General features: G+C 40.0%; 1 protein-coding gene across 2 annotated transcripts in view; it reads right to left on the bottom strand.

The window, feature by feature from the left end:
- LOC144592717 (septin-7) overlaps nt 1–14,165 on the bottom strand; it is a 101,917-nt gene extending 87,752 nt beyond the window's left edge. For both annotated transcript variants that reach the window (XM_078397615.1, XM_078397616.1), the window contains exon 1: nt 14,054–14,165. In XM_078397615.1, the coding sequence (XP_078253741.1) occupies nt 14,054–14,165 (112 nt within the window). The remainder of the gene's footprint in view (nt 1–14,053) is intronic.
- Nucleotides 14,166–20,066: the final 5,901 nt, after the last annotated feature.

Here is a 20,066-nt window from a genome sequence, read left to right as displayed (position 1 = left end):
AGCGAAATAGGCAGTTGGTGCTGGTATAATTCATCAACACAGACATGTTCTACAATGTATTGATAGAAGAATGAGAAAAAAATCATAAAAAAATATATACCATTCTTCTTAACCACACAGAACCACGAAGTGACATTCAAAAAATTAACAAAACAAAGGTTTACACGAGTTTTAAACTGGAGAAGATGTCACGGTGCAATCAAATGTTATTGTCGTCCATATTATAATAGTGTATAGCTATCTAACCAATCCACCAAATTTGAGGGACAAAAACAAAATCAGATGCTCTTAGACTCCGGTCACGTTAGGTGTGGCCACGATGAGTTAGGTTTTAATTTGACATTCAAGCAGATCTCATCAAAAAGGTAACAGATTGATCCGAAACAGCCAAAGCTGGATGAAAATATTTTGCAGTAATTTTTGGTGAACAACCTACATAACCTGCAACTGGTGAGATACATTATGAAATGTACATCGCTTGCTGAAGTCACCACGAATGAAAATTATGCTATTACATATTTAGTTGCTTCGCTGCTACAACCCCAAATGAGTAGAAGTTCAGGATAAAAGGAGACAAATTATTTTCACATTGAACATTTCTCAGATGCAAGTGTCCTATAAAAGATGTGGCGGAAACGGGATGCTTAATAGCTTTTTTAAATTATTTGAAACCCAAGATTAATTCCTAGAACTGAAATATTGTGAATTGAAATTGCTAGTTACAACACCTTGACCACAAATCTCCCATTTCCTGTAAAAGACTAAGCTTATTTGCTTCGTCCTTTCCTAATTTTAGTTTTACATAATGAAAATAAGTTTTTTAAAATTAAATTACAACATATTTTGCTGATCTAAATTATAACAAACTAAAATTTCTTTACCAAAATAAAATTGCAAGCTGTAACCACAGGGATTTGAATAACAAATTGCCAAAGTTTCAAGCAAATGGTTTCCAAGTTTATTTTTCTATTTCAATAGATCTGGGTTCAGATCTAGTTAAAGAGCTGCATGTATCTAACAGCCTCTGATGAAGATTGATAAAGTTCCAGCTCCCATCTCCAGCCTCTGGATATCCTTGGCATAATTCACTGTATTTTCCAAGTGCCTGAATATTCCTCAAAGGGTATGTCATTTTATTCCCATCTTCCAAGCGCCTCAAATGACCACATGAAAGCTACTGCAGCAAACAAAACTTTGTTGTAATAAAAACCTTCAATCTTCCCACTTAAATAAAAATGGAACATGTCAATAAAAATCACTTCTTAAAAAGAGCATATAATGAGAACCTTAAATGGCTTAATATGAAGCCCAATCTTTCCACTATCAACAGTTCTTCATCCTATGTAAGACAGGCTTAATTGGATGACGATTAACTCTGCATATCTCCTTTAAAGGAAATTTCACACAGCAAAGGAAACCACAAAGCCCAGGTACTAAGCTCTTTAATGGTGCATGGTGAGATAGGAGGTTTCAGAAGCAGAGGAACCACAGCACTGTGCAAAAAGGTTTTGACTTGATAGCGCTTTGTGCGTTTGCAGCATTTTCAGCATAGAAACATGTAAAATTCTTAGAGGATTGGACAGGGTAGATGCAGGAAAAAGGTTCCCGATGTTGGGGGAGTCCAGAACCAGGGGTCACAGTATAAGAATAAGGGGTAGGCCATTTAGGACTGAGATGAGAAAAAGCTTTTCCACCCAGAGAGTTATGAATCCCTGCCACAGAAGGCAGTGGAGGCCAATTCACTGGATGTTTTCAAGAGAGAATTAGATTTAGCTCTTAGGGCTAAGGGAATCAAGGGATATGGGAAAAAAGGCCGGAACGGGGTACTGATTTTGGATGATCAGCCATGATCATATTGAATGGCAGTGCTGGCCCGAAGGGCCAAATGGCCTACCCCTGCATCTATTTTCTATGTTTCTATGTTTCTATTTCATTTCAGATTTCAAACACCTCCAGTCTTTTGCTTTTGAAGCTAAATGCTTATCATGAATATCCCCAGGTAGTATTCATTCAGATCATTAAGCTTCACTTTGTTTCATAAAGACAATTCAGCCTTCCTCAATATTATTTTTCCCAGAAGTCCCCTGAAAACTACCATAAAAATTTTAATTGAATAGCATGAGTCAGGTATTGTTTTGGTGGCACAGAATCCCCACAGTGCTAGCACTACCTGTTCTATTTACTTCAACTGTATTTGAGATTTTTTAGATTTTTTAATACTATAGCAAATCACAGAAATGTGATTCAGATGTAAAGGTGATCGAGAAACACATGATCAACCTCTCTCTTACTGAATGGCACAGCAGACAATTCCATTTGCTAATGATCACAGGTTCCAGGGTTTGACCCAGTGACAATGAGGGAACCAATATATTTCCAAGTCAAGAAAATATGGTAGGTGGCAAAGTTCCCTATTGCCCTTATTTTTTTTTGTGCTGGAAGGCACAGGCCTTGGAAGTGCTGCTGAAATAGCCTTAACAATAACTACATTGCAGTTAGCAGATAATACACACTAGCCCCATATTACTTGAGCCCTTTGTTGTCTCCACATTCCCTTCGCAGCTTCTCACTCCTTTCGACCATTCCCTCCCCGACCTGGCTCTATATGCCAATCAACCCGCTCTCTCCTGATCTTGCCTGATCCCTCCCCTCTACTTTTTCAGTCCAGCTTAAGGATGCCAACCGGAGATGATCTTAAACCAATCCTGCACATTAAATGTACTTGGAAACAAAAAGCATGCAGGATTAGTTTGAGATAACTTTGATCTAATTATACAGCCATATACTGAGAAGTTAACACAAAGTTTGCTACCAGCAGCCCTTTCTATAACAACCTATGCAAATTTCTCTCAAGATGATTAGAGCAGAACAGCTCAGTTTACTCCATTGAGGTTCATTTGCTCTCCAGTCATCTGTCACTTTAATTCTCCATTTTACTCCAAGCTTGGCTGTGTCAGTACAGCACAAGGTTCGCTTCAGGAACAGCATTCATCTTTCAAATATTCACATGCCATCCTTCCTGGGTTAATGCTGCTTTCAACAATTTCAGATAATAGATTTTATCTTAATTTTGAGCAGCATTTACAAAATGCCCTTTTGTTCTCAATTCCTAGCTTCATTCACCTTGCATCATGTATTTTACATTATTTTTTTCCAAGCATTCATTCCATCCATGCCTGATCTTCTGTTTTCACGTTCACAAGTTATTGGAGTAGAATTAGGCCATTCGGCCCATCGAGTCTACTCCACCATTCAATCATGGCTGATCTCTGCCTCCAAATCCCATTTTCCTGCCTCCCCATAGTCATTGACACCTGTTCTAATCAAGAATTTGTCAATCTCTACCTTAAAAATATCCACTGACAGCCTCCACAGCCCACTGTGGCAATGAGTTTCACAGATTAACTACCCTCTGACTAAGGAAGTTCCTATGTAGGAATAAAAACTGCAGATTAAATCGAAGGTGGACACAAAATGTTGGAGTAACTCAGCGGGTCAGGCAGCATCTCGGGAGAGAGGGTATTATGGGTGACGTTTCTGGTCGAGATCCTTCTTCAGACTAATGTCAGGGGAGGTGGCGGGACAAAGATAGGATGTAGTTGGAGACAGGAAGACTAGTGGGAGACTGGGAAGGGGGAGGGGATAGAGTGGGGAAGCAAGGACTACCTGAAGCTAGAGAAGTCAATGTTCATACTGCTGGGATGTAAACTGCCCAAGCGAAATGAGGTGCTGTTCCTCAATGGAGGAGGCCCAGGACAGAAAGGTCAGATTGGTAATGGGAGGGGGAGTTGAAGTGCTGAGCCACCGGGAGATCAGGTTGGTTGAGACGGACTGAGTGGAGGTGTTCAGCGAAACGATCGCCGAGCCTGCGCTTGGTCTTGCCGATGTAGAGAAGTTGACATCTGGAACAGCGGATACAATAGATGACGTTGGAGGAGGTTCAGATGAACCTCTGCCTCACCTGAAAAGACTGTTTGGGTCCTTGGATGGAGTCGAGGGGGGAGGTAAAGGGACAGGTGTCTCACCTCCTTTCTAAAAGAGCGTCCTTTAATTCTGAGCCTATGACCTCTGGTCCTAGACTCTCCCACCAGTGGAAACATCCTTTCCACATCCAAGCTATCTATGCCGTTCATTATTCTGTAAGTTTCAATGAGGTCCCCCCCTCAACCTTCTAAACTCCAGCGATTAGAGGCCTCGTGCTGTCGAACACTCATCATATGCTAACCCACTCATTCCTGGAATCTTTCATGTAAACCTCCTCTGGATCCTCTCGAGAGCCAGCACATCCTTCCTCAGATATGAGGCCCAGATGTGCTCACAGTGCTGCAAATGTGGCCTGACCAGCACCTCAGAACCTCAGCATTACACCTGTTTTTGTTTTCCAGTCCTCTTGATATAAATGCTTATAGAATTTGCCTTCTATTTACTTTTACACACTGCACAGACTCTCCTGAATCGTTTCAATATTTTATTTTCTTATTCCATTTTAATATAATTCACACAACTCAAATTCCTCAGTGGGCAGAAGATAGACACAAAATGCTGGAGTACCTCAGCAGGACCAACAGCATCTCTGGATGGAAGGAATGGCTGACATTTAAGGTCGAGACCCTTCTTCAGACTAGAGTCAGGGGAAAGGGAAATGAGACAGACAGAAACTGAAGTAGAGAGATATAGAACAAATGAATGAAAGATATGCAAAAAAGTAACGATGATAAAGGAAACAGGCCTTTGTTAGCTGTTTGCTATGTGAGAATGAGAAGCTGGTGCGACTTGGGTGGGGAAGGGATGGAGAGTGAGGGAATGCAGGAGTTACTTGAAATTAGAGAAATCAATCAGCAAATATGAGATGCTGTTTCACCAATTTGTGTTTAGCCTCACTCCGACAATGGAGGAGGCCTTGGACAGAAAGGTCAGTGTGGGAATAGGACGGGGAATTAAAGTGTTTGGAAACCGGGAGATCAGGTAGGTCCAGGAGGGCGGAGCAAAGGTATTCAGCGAAACGATCGCCCAGTCTACGTTTGGTCTCGCCGATGTATAAGAGTCCACATCTTGAACAACGGGATACAGTAGATGAGGTTGGAGCAGGTGTAAGTGAACCTCTGCCTAACCTGAAAGGACTGTCAGGGATCCCGGACAGAGTCGCGGGAGGAGGTATAGGGACAGGTATTGCATCTCCCACGGTTGCAGGGGAAAGTATCTGGGATGGGGTTTGTTTGGGTGGGAAGGGATGAGTTAACCAGGGAGTTGACTGTGGTCTCTGCAGAAGCCGAAAAGGGGTGGAGATTCGAAGATGCGACTAGTGGTGGGATCCCGTTGGAGGTGGCGAAAATGTCAGAGGATTAGGTGTTGTATGCGACGGTTGATGGTGTGAAAGATAAGGACTAGGGGGACTCTGTCCCTGCAAGGGTGGGGTACCGAGGAGACACATGCGAGGGCCTCATCTATGATGGAAGAGGGAAACCCCCGTTCCGTAGAGAATAAGGACATCTCAAATGGAACACCTCATCTTGGTCGTGACGTAGACAGAGGAAATGGGAGTAGGGGATAGAATCTTTGCAGGAAGCAGGGTGGAAAGAAGTGCAGTCAAGATAGTTGTGGGAGTCAGTAGGTTTGTAATAGACGTCAGTAAATAATCTATCTCCTATGATAGAGACGGTGAAATCAATGAAGGGGAGGGAGGTGTCAGAGACGGTCCAAGTGAATTTGAGTGCAATGTGGAAATTGGTGGTGAAGTTAATGAAGTCCATGAGTTCTACATGAGTGCATGAGGTAGCTCCGATGCAGTCGTCAATGTAACAAAGATGAAGTTTGCGAATAAGGCCTGGAACAGGGATTGATCAAAGTATCCTACAAAGAGGCAGGCATAGCTGGGGCCCATGCGAGTGCCCATTGCTTCGCCTTTGATTTAGAGGAAGTGGGAGGAGTCAAAGCATAAATGTTAAGGGTGAGGACAAGCTCCACTAGGCAGAAGAGAGTGTTGGTAGAGGGAAATTGGCTAGTTCTGTGATCGTGGAAGAAATGGAGGGCTTTAAGGCCTTCCTGGTGGGGGGTGGAGGTGTAGAGAGACTAAACATCCAGAGTAAAGATGAGGGAGTGGGGAGACGGAAAGAAGAAGTCATTAAAGAGACGAAGAGTGTGCGAGGTATCTTGGACATAGATCAGGAGAGATTGGACGAAGAGGGATAGGATGGAGTAAGTCTGTTCTATTAACCAATTTCACACTAAAATGATATTGCATCTATGTTGTATTAATTAGTCTCTTTGCCAGTACCATGCCATGCCAAACACTTCCTTAATCCTAATAAGTCTTCTCAGTCTCACAAAGGGGAGCTCACCAATATGTTTAAGCTAGAATAAATTGCATAATAAGCAAAGGAAATGAAACTAACGGGATTCCTCCACTGCAAGCCGAGCTATTAACCTGCCGGGACAGGCAGTATCTCTGGAGAAAATAAATGGTTGATGTTTCGGATCAAGACCCTTCTTCTGTCTGAAGAAGAGCCTCAACCTGAAATGTCACCCATTCCTCCAGAGATGCTGCCTGGAACTACTCCAGCATTTTGTCTCTATCTTTGGTGTCAACCAGCATCTGTAGTTCCTTCCTTCACACGAATCTGAAGGCCTCCTTCTATTACATTAAAAAGGAGAATTGGAAGCCAGGGAGCACTTTTCCCCTCAATTTATGGGAAACCTGGAACTCACTTTCCAAAAAGATCGTGTCTTACTAACAAAAGTAGGTCAACATGAAATACTTACTATTTCTGATTATTGAGGAATATAGAACAAACTAGACCAAGTGAACCCGTTGGGTCCAAACCTCTCCTGCATTGGTGTCGCACCCCCTTCTCCCCTCCCCCATGCCCTTCACCCCTCCCTCCCCTCTCCCCCCCCCATCCACTCCCCTCTCCCCCCCATCCACTCCTCTCCCCCCCCATCCACTCCCCTCTCCCCCCCCATCCACTCCCCTCTCCCCTCCCCCCATCCACTCCCCCATCCCCTTTATTAGGTGATTTTTATTTTAAAAAAGTAACAAAAGTGGGTTTATTCACACCACATGGGAATGGTGAGGAGGGTGGGCCTAAAATTGTTGCGCTGTCCTGTACCGTTTTGGCTGTGTAGAGGGATGACAGAGAGACAGAGAGACAGAGACAGAATCCAGATCATGTAGGACCCGACAAAATGGTAGGCAAAGATCAAGGAACTGAATGACACACTCCTGCTATTATTCTCCTATGGGATTGAAAACATTTTGCTTTTTCTCCGCTGGAATGATATTCTTATAATCATAGGTAAACCCTTTGTCCTTCTAGCTCATAACTTCATCTAATAGGTACGAGAAGGCAGAATAAGCAGATTTCTCGGAGGGCCGCCAAGAAGCACTTCAGCAGTCACATTTATTAATGTACAACTAAAAATAGAGCCACTAAAATCATAAACAGCCTCTCAAGATGAACCTGTGAATGGATCCATAATCCACTCAAGAACCATTTAACATCTATTGTTCAAACAGGAAATATTCCTTGTTGTTTTGCTTCATTTAAGCAATTTAACATCTGAAATGTCACATTTTACAATCTAAAAATGCAGGAAGTTTCTCCACCCAGAAAGCAGAAATCAGTGCCAAGAAAAATATATTATTGCACCAGAGAAAAGTAATATCACAAGTGAATTCAGATTCTTATTGAACCTGAATTTCTTTAAATTAACATAAGTGATATAAACCACAACAGTATGGAACGGAATACTTTATTGTCACAAGTGACAAGGCACAGTGAAATTATTTGCTTGCATACCCAAGGTATGCAAACAGTACAGCACAGTAACAGGCCCTTTGCCCCACTATATCTCTGCTAACCATTATGCCAAAATAAATTCCACATCTGCCTGCACAAAGTCTATATCCCTCCTCAGAAGACAGTGGAGGCCAATTCTCTGAATGCATTCAAGAAAGAGCTAGATAGAGCTCTTAAGGATAGCGGAGTCAGGGGGTATGGGGAGAAGGCAGGAACGGGGTACTGATTGAGAATGATCAGCCATGATCATATTGAATGGCGGTGCTGGCTCGAAGGGCCGAATGGCCTCCTCCTGCACCTATTGTCTATTGTCTCAGCCTATACATGTCCATATCTCTTTAGGTAGGCACAAAATGCTGGAGTAACTCAGCAGGACAGGCAGCATCTTTGGAGAGGAGGAATGGGATGAAGGGTCTCGACCCAAAACATCACCCATTCCTTCTCTCTAGAGATGCTGCCTGTCCCGCTGAGTTACTCCAGCATTTTGTGTCGATCTTCGATTTAAACCAGCATCTGTAGTTCTTTCCTACACCTCCATATCTCTTTAGTTTAGAGATACTGTGTGGTAACACGCCCTTCAGCCTGACGAGTACACGCCGACCACAATCACATATATTAGCTCTATCCTATACACGAGGGATAATTTACAGAAGTCAATTAACCTACAAACCTGCATGTCTTTGGAATGTGGGCGGAAACCAGAGCACCAGGAGAAAACTCATAGTCACAGGGAGAATGTACAAACTCCGTAGTCAGCACCCATAGTCAGGATCGAACCCGGGTCTCTGACACTGTAAACAGCAACTCTACCGCTGCACCACTGTCCTGCCAAGGATCAACTCCACTTTAGGCAAAGTCCACTCTTAAGCAGTGGATCTTGCCTAAATGTTTACAAATCATGAAATTTTGATTTAATCTATATAAAGGAAAAAAAGTATCATTTTTCTGACTCTTTCATTCATCCTTTAAAATATTACATCTGGAATGTGGTTGGCTGCTTTAAGGCAGTGTTGAGTGAATATGTTTGGCTATCCTGAGGACATCTGAAAATCAAACTGTGTGGGATTGAAGTCTCAGCCGCACACATGGGTATGGTATGGCAAGTTTTCCTTTGTACCAAACTATTCAAATCAATTTCACATGGCTCAGTAAGTTTTGCATGTCCAGTGGTAATGACTAGATTTTGACAACCTATTCAAACCCAAGTTACATTTTCTTTTAGTTATAGGATGCGCAGCTGAGCCTTAGAGGCCAGTAAAGTGCTTGGCGAAATGAACAATAATAAAAAGATTTCAGTTCATGATTAAAACGAATTTACAGGCTCACTATCAGTCTGAAGAAAGGTCCCGACCTGAAATGTCACCTATGCATGTTTTCCAGAACCACTCAGTAACTCCAGGACTTTTATGTAAACCAGCATCTGCAGTTCTTGCTTCGAGACCTAATTTACAGTTGGGCTCAGCACACCTAGAATTTTGGGCAAATAAAGTGAATGGACCAACAAGAACAAAAATGCTACAGCATTCCCGGATCCTTCCTTTGACCTTCTCTGCAAGTGCATCAAATACCCTGCTGATGTTCACAAACAACACCCACTGTAACTGCTATTCACTCAGACCACATACTTTCCCAGCCTGCTCTCATATCCCCTACACAACCACTTCCTTTATTCAATTTATCAAATCTCAATAGTTTTACTTTAACAGCTCAAGTCTAAATCAGAATCGCTTCAAGGTTGTCCCTCACTCTCTGCTGGGGTCTCATACATTGCCTCATTCTTTCGTAACTTACAGCAGCACATCTATCATGGCTTTCGTATCCTGGACTGAGAAAAATCCAACATTCAATTAGACTTTACTTTCAGACTTTAGAGATACAGCGTGGAAACAGGCCCTTCCACCCACCGGGGTCCATGCCGACCAGTGATCACCCAGTACACTAGCACTATCCTACACACTGGAGACAATTTACGATTTTTACCAAATGCAATTAACCTACAAACCTGTAGGTCTTTGTGTGTAGGAGGAAACAGGAGCACTCGGAGAAAACCCACGCGGTCACAGGGAGAATGTACAAACTCCGTACAGCCAGCACCCGAGGTCAAGATCGAACCCGGGTCTCTGGTGCTATAAGGCAGCAACTCTACCACTGCGCCACTGTGCTGCTCTTTTTAGATTTTATAAATATCTGCATCTACTTCCATCACACACTGGGATGAGCACACTAACACCTCTACTTCCTTAGAAGGCTTAGGATGTTCGGCATGTCCTCAACAACTCTCACCAACCTCTACAGATGCACCATATAAAGCATTTCATTGGTATGTATCACAGCATAGTTTGGGGACAGCTCCATCCAAGACCACAAGAAATTGCAGGGAATTGTGGACGCAGCCCAGACCATCACACATCCAACCTCCCTTCTACTGACCCCATTTACACCTCACACTGCCTTGGCAAAGCCACCAGCACAATCAAGGACGAGTCACACCCCGGCCACTCTCTCTTCTCCCCTCTCCCATCTGACTAAAGTTATAGAAGTGTGAAAATAACACACCTCCAGATTCATGAACAGTTTCTTTCCAGCTGTTATCAAGCAACTGAACCATCCTACCAACAACTAAAGAGCAATCCTGAACTACTAGAAGATAAACAACGAAAAGACCCTTCTTCAGATTGATGTCAGGGGAGGGACAAAGATAGAATGTAGTCGGAGACAGGAACGTAGAGTCAGAGGGCAGGAGGAATCACAGAGCGTAGAATCGTAGTTCCTGTCTCCGACTACATTCTATCTTTGTCCCGCCCCCTCCCCTGATTTCAGTCTGAAAAAAGGTCTCGACCCTAAAAGTCACCCATTCTTTCTCTCCAGAGATGCTGCCTGACCCGCTGAGTTATTCCAGCATTTTGTGTCTACCGGGAGATCAGGTTGGTTCACGTGGGCTGAGTGAAGGTGTTCTGCGAAACGATCGCCCAGTCTGTGTTTGATCTTGCCGATGTACAAGATTTCACATCTTGAACAACGGATACAGTAGATGAGGTTGGAGAAGGTGCAAGTGAACCTCTGCCTAACCTGAAAGGACTGTCGAGGACTAACCTGGACAGAGACGAGGGAGGAGGTATAGCGACAGGTGTTGCATCATCTGCGGTTGCAGGGAAAGGCACCTGGGGAGGGGGTGGTTTGGGTGGGAAAGGATGAGTTAATCAGGGAGTTGTGGAGGGAATGGTCTCTCAGAAGGCGGAATGGGGTAGAGATCGGAAAATGTGGGTAATGGTGGGATCCCGTTGTAGGTGGCAGAAATTTCAGAGGATTATGTGTTGTATGCAACGGCTGATGGGTTGGAAGGTAAGGACTAGAGGGACTCTGTCTCTGTTGCAACTAGGGGGAGAGGGAGCAAAGGCGGAGCACTGAGGCCAGAAATAAACGAGAACCTTGTGTACCATAATATTTTTCAAGCAACGTTTTTAAAATGCAATTTCTCACTCTTCCCCAATGATTAGCAAAAATATCAGTTGAGCTAAATGGAATGTTAAACTAAAATCATTTTGCGTAGGTCTATTCACATTAGCATTGATAAAAGCGTTGCTTAGTTTCCATGTTGAATTTTAGCTACACCATCATGCAGTTGTCCCAAATACTATATCAGACAATTTTGGCTTAAATTTTACATCATACAAATTATATATTGGGATTGGTTCGCTGGGAGATGGCACTGAGGCCATGGGCTAAGTACTTTCTTTTTGCATAACATTTAATTCCATTTGCAACATCTCAGAAAATGGAGAGCATGCCTGCATGGCAAATCCTGGGCAACATCTAGGCACAGGATGACAGATGTTACGTAACAGTCATGTTTCACAAGTCCCAATCAATGACCATTTTCCAACAAATGTCAAACCATCTATCAAAGACATTCATTGCTAATGCTACTGCAGAATTCCTTCAGATGAACATTCAAGAAAGACATAGACAAGAGCCAGTTATAAATAATATGGTTTTAAGAGCAGATCCTAAGTTGAGTATCCTGTGGTGCGAGATTCATCATCAACTTCTAAACATTTCCACAATCTGTTATGAACCCCCACAGAGTATGATAGAATGCTCTCTGTCTGGATCAATATACCTCCAACAACATGGCAGAACTTCCCTTCTTGATTGGCAATCCCATCTGCAACCTTAAGCAATTATTGCCTACATATTTTTCAGCATACCATGCCATGTAGAAGATGGGCCACAATTGTTCAGCAAGGTTTCTTCAATAGCAATTGGAACCATTACTGACACGGACAAAGAGTAAATTTAGAAATATGACTGCCTCAAATCATTCAGAGTTGGAAATGCACTGTCCCTTGTTACTGGGTAACAATTGTAATATCCGCCTTAAAAGCCTTCCTACACAAACTGCAGTGATCCAAGTCAGATTTTCACACCACCTCTAAAAGAAGTTACAGATGGATATTAAATACCAATCTCAAGAAAAAGGCACATTGTTAAATGGTTATTCACATCAATTATTGTCAAAAGTTCCACATTCTGACTATTCTCAGGAGAAAGAGCATATTCAAACTATAAATTGCAATTGCTGATGATCTATTTTGATATGTATATACACGTACAAACACCCAAAATAATCTAATCAAATATAATCTGTTTTCAGTCTGCACTTTATTTTCTCTTTTGCACTATCTGATATACTCATGTATGGTATAATTTGCCTGGATAGCAGACAAACTAAGTTTTTCACTATATCTTGGCATAGGCGACAATAAACAAATACATTGCCATCGTAAGTATTATGATTCCACTCATGCTGTTACTCCAGGCAATTATCAATAACTTAGCAACCACCATATACATTATGTTTACATGAATATACCAACCACCAAATTAGTTTGCCGTGTCTCAAGTTTCCACACAATAAATTAGTTGTCCCATCTCAAAGATTAAGATAAACATGTCAAACAGGACACCATTTATATAACAATAATGAGGCCAGCCTGCCTAATTCCCCCTTCTTCAGATAGTGCACCACTCTGGTTATCTGCTCCACTTAACTTTCAAAGTACTGTCAATAGCCCACAAAATCAATTTCAACCTCTGATGTTCTTTATGGTCCAATAATACCCAAAGTTATATACCCAAAATAATATAGCACAAAACAGGCCTCCTGCCACCCAACTGATCTCTGTCACTGTTTGTGCTCCATGTAAACCATTGTTCACAGAAAATCCACACACTACAGATGCAGGAAATCTAACAAAACTGATGCTAGAAACACTCAGCAGGTCCAATAAAGTCTGTACAGAGCTCAAGTTTCAGGTTCAAGATTCTTCATCAGAACTACATGTCCCCAGCATTTTTTTTTTTTTTAACTTTTATAGTCCCTTTCAATGTGTTTCTGTACTTTTTCACTTCCTCTAGAAGCTGGACACTTTATTAGTGGAAATTATGCAAAAAAAACTATTGAGCCAATAAGGGAGAACAGTAAATTAAAGATGATTTTTATCTTTTGAAGTGGCTAAATGGAAACCATACCATGAAGCTCATCAAAATACTGTTGGCAAGAGAAAGTTAGGTCTACGCCTGTTGGAAAATATGCACGAAAAGAAAATGCACGAAAACAACTGGCAATATGAAGTTGTCTTTAATCATGTCTCTTATCATGATCCTATCATCCATTCCGATAGGTTTATCTATTTTCTTTTCGCAGAGTCATCACAAATATCTAACAATTTTTCACTAGGAATGATCGAATTTCAATGGTTTCCATTATAGATCCTAAAACTAAATGTTTGTGCCAAATTTAAAATACATACTCTGGCTTTACATGCAATTTTTTCCAAATTTGCTTGGAAGACTACCTTGCTTCATTATATATATATACATATCATAACTTCTCCCTCAGTTTTCTTCCCCTTTTCTCCTTCTACCACAAAATGTAGCTCCAGTGGACACTATTCAATTAACAGGATAAGCCTACTTTACTTTAGAGGGCTCAAGCATGAACCTGCTCTAGGTTGACAACCACACATGAATAACTGACCTTTCCCCTTAGTCTTAGGTAATCTGAACTAACAGCAGATAAATTCATTTGTTGAGGAAATAAGCTTAAGACATTCTAGTGTTTACAGTTCAAAATTACAGCCTGCACAAAGCCACTCATTGCTAATACCATCTCTTTCACCAGTTTCTCAACAAGGTCTCCATTAATCAAATGACAAAAACATGTTGCCAAATTCAATACATTCTGAATCACTTACCCACAACCATCAATGTGAATTCAAATCCTCTCTTCACAGACTTTCTGTACACTTGATTGGGAAGGTTGGCAAACCCCACATATCCTTCAAGATTCTTTTGTTGCTGTAACATAATAATAGCAATTAGTTTCTGCAGCAGAATAGTTTAATATTTCATTGACACCAACCACCTTCTCAAGAGTAGGAGAGCCAAATCTTAAATTGAGTTTATATTTCCAGCAAACTTCCTAATTTTACTCACAAAGTGGCAAGGAAGCCAAACAATTCCACATACTGTTGGGCAAAATAACTTGGTTTCAGATACTTACCGCTGTTGTTAATCCAGAGTTTCAGATAGTAATGAAGTATCCAAATGGCATCGTGAAGATTTAAAATAAGATGCAGTATAATAACCAGCATCATCCCCCGCAGAGCATGAAACAAAAAAAAGAGATAAACAGTTAGACTTCAAATATAACTACATTATTTATTCTGTATTTAAACAAAACAAAATCATTGATACAAATCAAATGATTCACAAATACAACAATTTACACATGCACTTTAGAATTTGTTCACTTGCTTTTCATAACTAATGTGACCGAAAGTGACTCGTAATTCAAAGCACAAATCATGTAAAAATAATGAAAGTCTGTACCCTCGTTTTGCTTTTTCCTATTGAACCAATGTAATTAAATTTGCTACCTTCCTCAGAGTCCCATAGTTGGGAATATTGACTAAAACCAATATTCCACGCAGCTAGATTAGGGGAAGGATGCACCAAAGAAATGTTTAAAATTTGAACAGAAGTTCCTTGAAGAGAAAGCACACTTCTGCATACTGAATCACTGCAAGTTAACTGGCCAGCCTTTAAATACAAATCCAATGCATGCTGTGAGACAAATTTCTTCCACACAGAAGTTAATATCATTTATGATACCGCACAGCTAACTTTGGTTCACATAATTTTTATGGAGCAAAGGTGCTTGCAACTTGAGGGGAATTTATTTCACCATCATCAGCCAATTCTTTATTGCAGTGGGCTAAAATTAATAATATTTCACTTGTCTCTCCGTCTGACATTGACTTAAATGTTATACAGATTACCTGAAAAATCTGAATAATTAAAGTACAATGCAAGATGTTGGAAAGTTTGCTAAATTAATTTAGTTTGAAATGTGTTGAAAGCTGAAAACTAATGAAATGAATACAAGCAATGAACCTTCGTGGTCTAATTATTTTATCCTTGCCTTGGTCTATTCAACTTTATTCAAAGTGAGAATTTCATAAATTTAAATTTAAGTTGATTAAGTTGAAAGGAGGTTGAATATCTGAAGGCGGTTTTGTGACTACAAATTCCAATTGCAACTACAAATTTTGAATTTTAGTATGCATTTTATGTTCAGTTTGATGGAAAGTTCGATAGAATGCAAGTTCATCATCACTAGTTTTTCTCTTCTTGGCAAGGTTTAACAAAACACATCCCTCGCTCAAAATCTTGTTTGAACTAAATCTGAAAACTTGCAGCGGAAGACATGCTCAAGAAAGACATGGTTAGCATGCAACAAAGGTTTTTCACTGTACCTCGGTACATTTGGCAATAAACTAAACTCAAACTCAAGAACTATAGGGAAAGGTCATAGTAAATTAAAACATATTACCACTCCCAAGGACAATTTTGAATCTAACCTGTGCCAGATTTCACATTTCACAAATTCAGTGTGTCATCAGCATTTCAGTTTATTGCCAGCAAATGATTTATTGATGGCCACATGGATTTCACATAGGAAAATTATCTAGTACTATCTATTTATTCATGTAGTGATTTCGAATCACCTACATGTCTGGGAAAAATTATTAAGCTTCAGAATCCAAACGGAGACTCCTAGCAACGCAGACATAACATTTCTGTTTTGCCTATCACAGTGAACATTCCATTTTAGTAGGAAAACATCACACATATCAAAGAGCAAAGCCAAGGTTTGGCAATATTGGTAACATTTTAACATACATTAAACCATGTATCTTATCAGTAGAGCATTTCTGTCGTTTGTTTTTCAGTTTCTAACAGCCACAGAGTAGTGGCTAGACTTGTGGCACATGACCATTAAGATCTATGCTCGCAACGAGGACACCTGATTTTCAATGTAAAAAGTGCTGGTGTAACTCAGATCAGGGAGCATCTGTGAGGGAATGGACAAACATTTCGGGTTGAGACTCTTCTTCAGACCAATGGAGTAGAAGGGGCAAAAACTGGGCGAAATAAACAAGTGGGTGTGGAGCAAAGCTTGGCAAATGATAGGTGGATATAGGAAAGAGGGGGTGTGATTAGTAGATGGGTGGAGTAAATGGGTGGGGACAAAGACTAGCGATGAAGAGGAAACAAAATGGCATTAGATAAGGAACAGAAGAGGAGAAGTGAGATGTTAAGCCAGATGGAGGGATATGCAAGGAAGGGTACATAGCAGGAGAGAAAACAGAAATATGGCCCTCGGGGGTGGGTGATCAGTATATAAAGGAGGGGAAAGAAGCAGGGTGACCAGGGTGGTGGGTGAAGGGAGAAATGTGGTGCACCAGGATGAGAGGAGGAAAAAGGGGAGATGGGGAGGTATTATTCAAAATTTGAGAATTTAATGTTCATACCCTTGGGTTGCAGACTACCCAAGCAGAATACAAGGTGATGTTCTTGCAGTTTGTGTGTGGCCTCACTTTTGCAATGGAGGAGGCCAAGGACAAAAAGGTTAGTGTATAGAAAGCACAGTTATGATTTGCAATGAGGAACTCCAGCAGGCCTTAGCGGACAGTCGTGTTCGTGTCTATGCATAGTGAGACTGAGTGAAAACGACTGAGTGTTCTTCTTAAGCCTATGCCCTCTAGTTTTAGAATCATCGACTCTGAGAAAAAGATTGAGGTTGTTCACTATACCCATGCCCCTCATGATCTTCTAGTTTAATAAGGTCACCTCTCATCCTCCTACGCTCAAAGGAAACATTTCCACCCTATCTAACCTCCCTCTAATCTAACCTCGCAATCCCAGGTAACATCCTGCTGAATCTCTTATTCATTCTTCCCAACTTAATAACATCCTTCCTATAGGAAGGGTGGAACTCAGAAATGAGAAAGGTTTAGCAACACTTATAGGGGTGTATTATAGACCGCCAAATAGGGAACGAGAATTGGAAGAGCAAATATGTAAGGAGATAGCAGATATTAGTAGTAAGCACAGAGTAGTGATTGTGGGTGATTTCAATTTTCCGTACATAGACTGGGAATCACATTCTGTTAAAGGGCTGGATGGTTTGGAGTTTGTAAAATGTGTGCAGGATAGTTTTTTGCAGCAATACGTAGAGGTACCTACCAGAGAAGGGGCAGTGTTGGACCTCCTGTTGGGAAATGAGACGGGTCAGGTGACGGAGGTATGTGTTGAGGAGCACTTTGGGTCTAGTGATCACAATGCCATTAGTTTCAATATAATTATGGAGAAGGTCAAATCTGGACCAAGGGTTGAGATTTTGGATTGGAGAAAGGCTAATTTTGAGGAGATGAGAAAGGATTTAAAAGGAGTGAAATGGGACATTTTGTTTTATGAAAAGGATATAATAGAGAAATGGAGGATATTTAAAGGTGAAATTTTGAGAGTACAGAGTCTTTATGTCCCTGTTCGGTGGAAAGGAAAGAATAATAATTTGAAAGAGCCGTGGTATACAATAAATATAAGCGGCAGGGAGTAAATGAGGTTCTTGAGGAATATAAAGAATGTAAAAGGAATCTTAAGAAGGAAATTAGAAAAGCGAAAAAAAGATATGAGGTTGCTTTGGCAAGTAATGTAAAAGTAAACCCCAAGGGGTTCTACAGATATGTCAATAGCAAAAGGATAGCGAGGGATAAAATTGGTCCATTAGAGAGTCAGAGTGGACAGCTATGTGCTGAGCCGGAAGAAATGGGGGAGATATTAAACAATTTATTTTCTTCGGTATTCACCGAGGAGAAGGATATTGAATTATGTGAGGTAAGCGAAACAAGTAGAGTAGTGATGGAAATTATGAGGATTAAAGAAGAGGAGGTACGGACACTTTTGAAAAATATAAAAGTGGATAAGTCTCCAGGTCCTGATAGGATATTCCCTAGGACATTGAGGGAAGTTAGTGCAGAAATAGCAGGGGCTATGACGGAAATATTTCAAACGTCATTAGAAACGGGGATGGTGCCGGAAGATTGGCGCATTGCGCATGTTGTGCCTTTGTTTAAAAAAGGTTCTAAAAGTAAACCTAGCAATTATAGACCTGTTAGTTTGACGTCTGTGGTGGGAAAATTAATGGAAAAGATACTTAGGGACAATATATATAATCATTTACTTTTCTAAAAATTCAATAAATGGAGACCATATTTTTAAAAATAACTCAGGTTTGTCGATTAAGACAAACCTTATTTTTTCCAAATGCAGGGTCTCTGTCATTTCCGTAGTCCACATTTTAATTGTGGGGGTTATTGGTTTTTTCCAAAATTTAAGTATTAATTTTTTCGCAGTTATTAGACTGTAATCAAGAAAATGTACCTGACTTGCTGTAAAATTTGTAGTATGTTCTGATAATCCTAATATAATTAATTTTGGATCCATATCTAATTTTTTATTAATAACTTTAGAAACTATTTTAAAAATCTCCAACCAGAATTTTTGCATTTTTATACAAGTTACGAAAATATGAGTTAAATTAGCTTCTTGAAATTGACATTTATCACAAATAGGAGATACTAGGAAAAATCCTATTTAATTTCGTCTTCGAATAATGTAATCTATGTATTATTTTAAATTGTATTAAGGAATGTCTAGTATTCAATGAACATTGATGTATATGTTGTAAACTTTCATCCCATATATCTTGCATTATAAATTGATTCAATTCGTCCTCCCATGCTCGTCTATAAGATTCTGATGACGGAATGTCAGTGTCAAGGAGAGTATTATAAATAAAGGATATTAATTTATTTGAATTATAATGTCGATTCAGGCATACATCAAGTGTTTCTGGACCTCTAAACTTATATTCTTGCATGTGTGATTTTACATAATCTCTAAGTTGTAAATATCTAAAATAATTATTAACATGTAATCCGTACTTCTGCTGTAAATCCTGAAAAGAAAGAAAAGTTCCCTTATGATAAAGATCTCCCACCCTTTTAATTCCATAACTTTTCCATTGAGCAAAGCCTCTATCTAAGACAGACGGTTTAAAAGAAGGATTATTCGCAATAGGAAGGAAAACAGATAATTTACTCAATTTTAACGTAAGCTTTAATTGTTTCCAGGTACGGATAACACTGTGTATAATGGGATTACCTCCATATGTTTTTTAATTTAAATTTATTGGAGCTAAGAGGATTGCACCAATATCGAATGGTAAACAATCCTCTTTCTCCATCTTTAACCAATCCGGTTGTTGATCAGAATCATCCAACCAGGAGGTTATATTTTTAATATTAACCGCCCAATAATAAAATAAAAAGTTAGGTAAAGCAATTCCTCCATTAATTTTAGACTTACATAGATGTCTTTTATTTATTCTATGAGTCTTGTAGTCCCAAATAAAATTAGTAACAATTGAATCAATTTTAAAAAAAAACTTTTTTGGAAGATAGATTGGAATTGCTTGAAATAAGTATAGTAGCTGTGGAAGAAAGATCATCTTTATAACATTACTACGACCAACTAATGATATAGGAAGTGTTTTCCAAAATTGGATATTTCTGTGTAATTTAGTGAGTAAAGGAGGAAAATTTAATTTAAATAAAGTATATTTCCTAGTCACGTAAATTCCAAGATATTTAAACTTTTCATAGGCGATTTTAAAAGGAAATTGTTGAAGTATGGCCGGATTATGCTCCATTATTGGCATAATTTCACTTTTGTACCAGTTAATTCTATAACCTGAAAATGAACCAAATTGAGTTATGAGATTTAATAAATTCGGAATGCTAATTTCTGGCTTTGTAATATATATTAATACATCATCCGCATATAAAGAAATTTTATTGG

The sequence above is a fragment of the Rhinoraja longicauda genome, chromosome 4, assembly GCF_053455715.1.
Source record: "Rhinoraja longicauda isolate Sanriku21f chromosome 4, sRhiLon1.1, whole genome shotgun sequence".
Classification (NCBI taxonomy): domain Eukaryota; kingdom Metazoa; phylum Chordata; class Chondrichthyes; order Rajiformes; family Arhynchobatidae; genus Rhinoraja; species Rhinoraja longicauda.
Note: the sequence above shows the minus strand (reverse complement) of the source record. Positions and strands in the feature narration are given on the sequence as shown.